Source organism: Pomacea canaliculata, linkage group LG7 (genome assembly GCF_003073045.1).
Source record: "Pomacea canaliculata isolate SZHN2017 linkage group LG7, ASM307304v1, whole genome shotgun sequence".
Lineage (NCBI taxonomy): Eukaryota > Metazoa > Mollusca > Gastropoda > Architaenioglossa > Ampullariidae > Pomacea > Pomacea canaliculata.
In genome coordinates, this window is record NC_037596.1 from 5,270,090 (window position 1) to 5,279,648 (window position 9,559).

A 9,559-nucleotide genomic window follows, 5' to 3' on the forward strand; every position below is an offset into this window, starting at 1 on the left:
AATCAATTATCAAGGAATTAGTACTGGGCTGTCAAGTCACAATTAATGGAAACTAAAACAAGAAACTTGCATCTAGTCGACTGCCATGCTCAATTTTAATTTTGTGGAACAAGTTTCACATTAACGAGGCAGAGACTTAGAGTTGAAGAATGAGAAACTATCAGACTGCTCGCATCTTCCACTGCTACTCGACATTGCTACAAGAATATCACATTTCTGTGTCCCATTTGAGCGAAGCTAGGAAGTCTCGGGATATGTCCGGTTAGAAAGCGAAATTAATTGTGGAAGAGTTCCTAACAGCTGTGCACAAAATATTTGTGACTGGGAGAAATGATGTGGAAAAAAAGTAACTAGTTGTTATACATATATACTCAGTTTGTTCGAGGTTTCTCCTTTTAACAAGAAAAAGCAGCATGTGGAAAGCGGAAGATTGAGTGATATTGAACAAAGCAGTAAGTGGATACACACAGAGTGGTGGTGAGTAGAGAAATCAAGGATGTTATTGTGGATCAAATGACTTCAAACCAAACGGACATATTTATGAACGCCAGTGAAAACATTAATACATGTATTAACACTGAATTTTGCTTTATTGCAGGTAAAAAAATATACTTCTTAACTGCAAGCAGCTACGAGAAAATATGGCACAAATCGATAGGAAATCGTAGATCAAGACTAAACTTATTTGAGCAGAGTAATTAGAGTTCATAGTTGGCATGTTTATTTTTGCCAGGTTTTCTATCATTTGTTCCAGGTTAGTCGCTTTAGAGAATGACAGTCATCGAGCTTTTGCAACTTTTACTTCTGACGTTTGTTATGAGAATTTTGTCGGGATACAAGAGTTTGGCACAGGGTATGTATATGATAATCATGAGTCTGATTAAACTGTTGTTATTGTTTTACTGCTGCTTATGGCTATGATAGCTTATGATATAATGACATTAATAACCAAACTTCATTCTGTGTGGTGTGTTAATGTGAGGCAAATGCCGCTGCCAAAACCATTACAAGCTTCTTTGAAGTAAGTCATAATCAGACAAATGAAGTGTCTAGCATTCTAAAAGAAATGCTATCAGCTGGAAAAAAATTCGCAAAGCCAAAAGCTACTGTAAGTACTTTCAGGAATGAAAAACGTAGATCAGCATAAATATTTTCTATAACGCCTAGAACAATGAAATACGTATATTATTTTACAGACAGAAATAGTTATCCAAGGTCGGACAAATCTCTTTAACTTAAGGAGAAAAGCTGTTGAGAACAATCAGTCTGTATGAAGTGGATCGAAGTGACTGTCATATTTTAATACACTCTTAGTGAATGTTTATTAAGGGCAAGCATATGTCGTGTGTCCATGGTGCGCCTAATCGTGCTTGAGTCAAGTGTCTAAATGCTCTCTATTTTTAATCTTTTCATGAATATTTTATCAAGCAGCGGAGAGGAAAACAACTTGTGGGATTAGTCGTCTGCCGGACACCTTGGACATGATGCTGACCTGCTACTTCTACGATAACATTAGTGCTGTCCAGAAAGACTTCACTGTGTTTCTCTACCAAGGAAAAGAAAGCCCAAGTAAATATCACAGGATATAACAATATACATCTCTAGAAAGGTGGACAACAAAGACCAAGGAAACTTACAAAAATATAATAAGATATTAAATAAACGGGTTAACACGGACTAACGCCTCCACTCCCTAAATTGTTAACTCACTCACACCTATTGCTGATGAGTGATTAGTCACTGATGGGGGGGGGGGGAGCTGCTTGGTTTGCCAGTCGTGCAGAAAATAGTCATCTTAGTGGTGGCTGAACATATGAACTGAGTCGTAAAAGAAAAGTTTCACGAAGCAGCTGCAAAAGCTTTTGTAAATAATTTTAGTAATTTTACTGATGGCTGAAAACACGAACTGAGTATAACTGAGCAGTCTCATGATGCAGCTATACATGTTGCTTGTAAATAAACACCTGTTTTGTGGTTTACACCAGAGCCAGTGGTATTGTGCGGGTGGAGTCCGGAAATTACCTGTTACGTGGCCCCTGGGTACGAGTACACGTACGACATTGATGTTCACCCTGATCACACCAAAGTCCGGTTACTCAACTCTGGCGCAGAGCATGTCGGGATGTACACCTGTCAGGTGATGGGTGAGAGCGATACTGGAACTTGCAGACTTACCGAGAAACAAAGTAAGCTTAAGAAAATTAAAGTGACGAGGCTTCCTGAGTATGGTTGTAACATAACTTTGCATGTGCTTTTAACATTTCGGAATAATTGTAACTTACGAGGAAATATTTTCAATATTTATGGCTAAAAGGGCTACAGGTGAAACAATTTTGTTGTTGGTGTTTTGTGGGTTTTTTCCCCAGTTTTTATTGCATTTTTTTGACAAAGTTCTTTTTTTGTTTATTATACAAACAAAACATAAAATACTGCCACATAAAATAACACAGAAACAGGAAAAAACAAGTACCTGGCAATGTACACAAAATCTTTCATCAACCTCAATTCATAACCTATGCAGAGAGAAGCAGCAAACCATAGAAACATAAGCTATGTTAGTCCCGAACCCTATAGTAGTAACTTATACAAACAGTAATAGTTTTTTTAACAACAGGTGCAATCATAGTTAAATATATACACACACACAAGCCACATACCATGCATAATGACATACTAGAAATATGGCAATCCGTCTAATATGATGCAGGCAATTACAGATAGTGCCGTTATTTAAGAAGTCACACGGCTAAATTGGAGCCACTGTTTCCAAAAGGATATTTGTGAGCAATTAGTAAATGACAGATATTGCTCCACACTGTATCGTGACTTTAAAAATGGTTTAAACTTATTCACTGTTGGTATTCAGGAATCTGCATTTATATATTGAGGCAGTTATTGGTTTACAGTTCCACAGACTTTGCCGCCACTTGTTCCGTACACACAGCGGACCGTGCATAGTACGTTTTTAATTTGTTTGTTTCATTAAAATTATGAAGAAAAATATTTCAATCAATTCAATACACTTTTTCATCACAAGGGAATTAGAAGGTATGATGCTACGCCAGCACACTAGAGGAACAATGATGTGAGAGATGAAAGGGAATAGATCTGGCGACAATCACCACATGTGCACACACACCGCACTCATATAGTACCACAGGCAACAGGAGGTTCAGTGGGCACCCCGCACGAGGTCCCCTCAGACGGACACATCATCCACAGCTAGTGGATTGAAGAAGTAAATGGCACGTGGAATGAACGAGTTCGCTAACGGTTTCGTGCGACTTAACCGTACAGCGTATCTGCGACCAGACCGCAGAGTGAGAACTCACTCGCACAACACAATGACCAAGCGAATAGTTAGGATACGGGAATGCCGTCCTAAGGATTTGCTGTTTATTTAAATGGCTAAATCCTCTGCTTGGTTCCGGTGATTTTGGACAGATCTTACAGGGAGAACAGGCTGCTCCTGTTGCTACGGGAGAGGTTGTGAACCAAGAAAGTGAAGAAAAGTGATGAGAAACTCTGCATGCAGGACTGATAGATACGAGTGAGGAATGACTTGGGCTGAACAGAGAAAGACCGAAGCTTCCCAACCGAGCAGGTTATATTCAACGACGTTGCCTGACTCCGCCTAAGATCATGTCAGTGTTCACAATCCCATTTTAAGTTTATCATCAAAGATAGTACCTAATATTTATAAGTGTTGACAATCTCGATGGCATCACCATGGATAGTGCTATTAACCACACAGGTCTGTTTAGCCTAAAGTCAAAGATCATTTCCTTTGTCTTTGAGAACATTCAAGTCAAGAAAATGTTCATACACCAGCGTACAAAAGCAGGAAGAGCGCCACTGTGAACGTGTTCATGCTCATGACAAGAGAGACAACAAGGCAGTGTCATCCAGCAAATTTATAAGAAAGCTTCTATCACAGTGTTCTAACAGCTATTAGTATAGATTATGAACAAATAGTGGGGACAAGCAACAGCCTTGAGGGGAGCTTGTACAGGTAACAGTAATGTCGGAGAGAGTACCATTAACGAAAACTCTCTGCTGCCTGTTGGTTAAGAAGTCCAGATCACAGAGTTAATTGATGGGACAAATGGAAGTCTGAGACTAGGCTCGGCTCTTGCTAATAAGTGAGGGTTGCAGCAGTGTTAAAAGCAGAAGAGAAATCAGCAAAGAGAAGCCTGGCATGAGCTCTAGGTGTTCCAGATGTTTGTACAAGTATTCAGCGGAAGCAGCCTTAGCATCATCTACACCTCTCCAGCTCTATAGGCAAACTGCAAGTGGGTCAAGACATTAATCAACAGCAAGTCATAACGCTTCACTCCTGGACAATTTTTCCAGCGTTTTCATGATAAGTGATGTAAAGAGCAACTGGTCTGAAAATCATTGGGTCGAGCTGGGACTAGTGGTTTTTTGGGACAAGGCACAATGTACGAAAGTTTCCAAATATCGAGAATACGGCCAGAGTCCACAGAGAGCCGGGGAGGGGGGGAAGGGGGGGGGGTGGAATAGATGTTGGAGACTCCACTAAGCTGTTTTTCCGCACAGTAGCGGAGGGTATGTCACACAGAGTTACCATCTGGACCGGGAGCCTTGTTGATATTGATACACCTGAAGCAGATCTGTGACAGAGGACTGGGGGACACCAACATGCTCAGAGACAAGAGACTGTTTTGAGTGTGGAAACATTGTGAGAGAATCATACTCTCAAAGCGGTGCATAAAAGGAATTGAGGACATTAGGAACATCACTGTAGCAGAGCCCACAAGTTAGCACAGGTTGTTTCGATGGCTTGCCATGCAATGAACAGACGACATGGTCTTAATGCCCCCCAAGCAGCCGTGAGATTCACCACTACTGAACTGCAACTCGACTTTGCCCTTGTACTTTTCCTTCGAGCTTCCCTAATGGCATCCGTAACTCCCTATTCACTAGTTTCCTATCTTGAGCAGAACCAGTATAAAATATTCGTTTTTTATTAAGTAACACCCGATTTCAGTTCTTTGTCACCCAGGGTTTGTTGTTAGGAAAGATGACAGTGTCCTTAGTGGGTATGACAGTGTCAACACAGAAGGTGATATACGAGGAAACAACATCAGCCGGGTCATTGAGATTGTCGCTGGAGTCGTAGAAAACCGCCAGTCAGTGCAGTCAAAGCACCCCTGCAGGCATAGCTGCTCTCCTCTGTCCAGCACTTTACTGTCTTCACCACTGGCTTAAATTTCCGACACACTGCCTTATACAGCCGGCGTCAGAAAAATGCTGTTATGATACGACGCTCCAAGAGACTGGCAAACACAGAGATTAGTTTTATAAGCGCCAGACACAGAGCCGTAGCACAATCGATCATGGAACTGCTTCGCGTGGTCGAGCATACACATATTGCTCATAATTTCTGAGTACCCCCACTCAACCGGCAGTGATTGAAGTCACCGAGGATAAAATGGGGAGCATCCGGGCAAATGGCTGCTAACGTTGAGTGACACCTCTGTAATCAAGTGAGCGGCAAAACTTGGCACTCGCGCGGGATGGATGTACACAAGTGTGAAGAAACAGCTGAGGAAATTCCCTGCGGGAGGTAGAAAGGACGGAGGGAGATGGATAAAAGCTCTAGATCAGTGGTACACAGTCTCTCCCTGACCACAAAACGGTGTACAATACCCGCTCGTTTCACATAGAAACACACGCCTCCACCGGTGATTTCTTGTGATACTGGAGATCTGTCCATACGGATGGATAACCAAACCCGCTGATGAATAAATCATTGTTGTGGTCAGCCTCACCCTGCAGCAGTTCTCTGTAAAAGCAAGGAGACACGTCTCCCTAAACTTCCACAGCACATCTGACCAGTGCCTCGAGCTCATCAACTTTGTTGCGGTATGGACTGAACATTTGAGAGAAGAATAGAAGGCAGCGGTGGGAGATCTACCCTGTCGTAATTAAAGGTCAAATTTCCTCAATCTGCGCCGAACTCCCCCTCTCCTACCTCTCTTCCGACCGCTTACTGTTATGGTGGGAGGCCGAGTCCCCGAGGTAAAATTTCAGCCAGGAAAGTTGGACGTGCCCGCTCACGTGAGATAGCCGAAGACGAGATGAGCGCAAGAAGATAATCACGGTTGAACGGCATTATGGCCGCCCGCCATCCATCTTGACCAGCCAGTACACACGAGGCCACAAAAAAGATAGTCAGAAACAACTCAATCAAACACAGTGAGCCGCGTGACAATTGTAGATCCAGATACCCTTGCGCGTAAGATACACTGAACTAACTGAATAATGAGGTGAAAAAAGGATCTGAAAAACTAAAATGCTAGCGAGCATCGCCAAGTCGCACGCATGAGGAGCGTCCTTGACACCGGAATAGCATGCATGACAGAAAATTATAATCAAAGATTGTTGTTGAGTTGTCTTCAGTGTTGATTTTTCTCGTGTTTCTTATTAAAGGGTTAAAATGCATCTTATTATTTATATACTTAATAAGTCATTGTTCTTCTCTGGAAGTTTAGTAACAACTTTCAGGTCTCGGAAAAGCCTCATAGGCTAGAGTTTCGATACACAGGGCAAAGCGCTTACCCTTTCTTATATAATTATCATTTTTCTGACACTTCCACCCTTCAACTCACACATACCCACCCACAGCCATACACATTCGTGGTCAAGAAGACAATGACAGTTAAAGTAGATAAAGAGCGAGAGAGAGAGAGAGTGTTGTGTGTTAAGACCCATCAGCCTTCTTGGCGATTTAAATATGCGAACACCATGAAGGAATCAGTTCCAATCTTTGCCCCAATATGTCAAAGCCCTGACAGTCAGTCCCACAGTCCAACATTTTACCGTTGCCTTCGCTATACACGGTTGACATACCCGTCGTCGCTCACCTGTTCCCCAACCCTACAGTTCTATCTCTGGAGTCTTTGTCCTCTGCTTTGTCTCAAATCCTGGTCTTTTAAAACAGTTTCTTTGCGTTGAAAGACATGTCGACTCCTGTTTCAAAAATACTTCTACCATGTGCTCCCTTTTTCATTTCTTTATTAAAAATATTTAAATGATCTTGTTTCTTCAGATCATCTGTTCCTGGTCAACGGTGTTCACAACAGGACAGTGAGCGCCAGTGAGGACTCCCCAGTGGAGATGGTGTGTCAGTCGGACACGTGGACACCAACTCGCATCATCAGTGTGGTTGATGGCGACCGTCTGCTCGCTAGCAGGTCCAGTAATGAGATGCTGAGTGGACGGTTAAGATACATGATAAATAAAACTCGATGTGAAGACACGGGTGACTACAGGTGTGAGTTTGCTGACACAACACGACTATTCTACTCTGAGACGGTCAGACTACTTGTTCCTTGTAAGTATTGTTTAACAATACAAATAATATTAATACTACTACTAACAGAAACAAGTTTTTTTTAAGTAATTCTGATAACAAGTTATAATGTTAATTTAACTCATTGAAGGCGAAGAATATGGAAGAATTTTACATGCTTTTTGTAATTTTTTTATATCATTTTTTAGGTGCTCCAAGAAAGAAAACAGAAGAAGGACTCTCTCCCTTTGTAGTCAATAACGATAGCAACGGTCATGTAAGTTTTGAGATGATAGCATATCCAATACCAAACGTCAAGACATACTACAAACTCAAACTCAACTCCATTGAGCCAATTAAAGACAGAATGCAAACCACTTGTGCTTCCGAAAGCATGAAATTTGCATCCATCATCTGTAACATCACTGTCATCAATGTGACAAATGCTGATGACGGCGCTCAGTTCATGGTTGTTTTCAGCAATAATTTGGGTGAACTACCTTTCACTTTCAGGATCGGACTGAATGGTAAGTTACTTGACAAATAATAAATCCTCGTGAGATGTTGTTTGTACTGTGTATATGTAAAATAAAATGTTGTGAAAACGGTGACGCCATGTTTACAAACTCGGGTGATCTCGGTTTTGCTTTTTAATTGACTTTAACATTCATCTCAAGGTTTTTTTCTCAAAATGGAAATGGAGGAAGTGAAGGTCTGGGAAAAGTGCGGGTGTGACGGGGTGAGAGAAGAGATCGTCAATTACTAACCAGACCCGAAATCACCCGAACTATTGTGGAGTATGTGAGAGTATGTAGTGAAAGGATAGTTTAATTGAAAACACACACACACAGATACCAGTAGAGTGGGCTACACTTATCTACTCCGGCTGTCGCATACAACGTTTTAAATCGCGGAGAGTACTTGGAAAAAAAGCAATCACATTTGTATTGACACTTAAGTGTTAAAATATCATTTTCTTGTTTGAAAAAAATGCCATCGACGACAACAAACATCATAAAAAAGTAAGTAAACTTAAGCTATAAGTATATTAATTTTACTGAATTTTGAATAAAAATAGTGGATAATGTTTTTGATAATTATGAAAATAAAAGCACATAGGTTTTACAAGAAACTGCTCTTTATAAATGTTTATGTATTGCATGCATCCTGTTTATGTATTTTAATACATACTTATTAATGTCTGATTACAGTATTAAACACGTGGCAGAACTGAAAAGTCGGTTGTGGGGACAACTCGAACATAAGTGGCAACTTTACCTCAGAGGCAGAGAGAACACTGTGATGAAATACAGTTAGATGTGTGTCCGTGCGTAAATGTGTTTGTGTGTATGTATGTGTGCATGTGCGGGTGTGTAAGTGGACAGTTTGTGTGTGTGTGCTGAGGGGATGTATACCATTATGTGGTCAACTTCCATGATATTACAATTCAAAATGATTTGAAGTCTTTGTTGTAGTGCTGATGTCCAGGATACTGGGACCTCAAGGTTCAGGAAATGTCTTGGCATTAGTTATCAATGATGTGGCACGTGATCATTGCATCGGAAGTCTTGCAGCTCTTCCCATTCTCACACAGTATTTTAGTAATCATAAAACGATCATTCAGTGTTGCCCAGTGTGTTACATTAATTCTAGACTAATTTACAATGGTGTGATCAGTTTGAATCTGTTCCAGACTTCCTGAACGGTCCGGAATCATTTTACAAAATTTCATCTGAGTTAAATTGTTTCTCGGGATATGAGATAGTGGGATGCACAGACCAGTAAATGTTTGTGATAATATTAAAACATTAAGAGGTGTGTCTAAGACAAACAGCAAAGATCTTGAGGTGAATGGTGATACAGTCTGATTTCCTACAGCACTGCGAGCAACATGTCACATTATGAGCTTGAAAAATTGTAAACATTTACCACAATAAGGCAACATGTAATTAAAGTGTTTTCAATCATGAAAAATAAGGAGATATTGAAGCTTGTCCCCTATTTAGAAGGAATGAAATGCTTATAAGATAAAACCAGGGACAAAGTCATGCCTGTATCGAGAATCTGCTGTGTAAAAACTGTCAGTTAACCTAAAATGTTGTGTGTACAATTTTGTTGTCTAGGTGTGTAAAACCACTTAAATAATTTTTTTTGTGTGTCCATCACATCGTTAGTTAAAGGAAAATAGACTCCCCTTATGGCATGTTGTGTACAGGGAGAGAACCAGCAGTACTTCCCACA

General features: G+C 40.8%; 1 protein-coding gene across 2 annotated transcripts; it reads left to right on the plus strand.

Annotated features, from left to right (window-relative positions):
- Nucleotides 1-314: 314 nt before the first annotated feature.
- Nucleotides 315-8,668, plus strand: LOC112568540. 2 transcript variants are annotated; one of them, XM_025245860.1, is made up of 7 exons: nt 315-477; nt 755-853; nt 1,429-1,569; nt 1,986-2,186; nt 7,076-7,360; nt 7,528-7,845; nt 8,530-8,668. In XM_025245860.1, exons 2-7 carry the CDS (start codon nt 772-774, stop codon nt 8,550-8,552), a joined length of 1,050 nt encoding a protein of 349 aa, XP_025101645.1. In that variant the 5' UTR covers nt 315-477; nt 755-771; the 3' UTR covers nt 8,553-8,668. The 2 variants fall into 2 exon arrangements, with proteins under 2 accessions (XP_025101645.1, XP_025101647.1); XM_025245862.1 differs by having other exon boundaries at nt 7,528-8,642.
- The last annotated feature ends 891 nt before the right edge of the window (nt 8,669-9,559 follow it).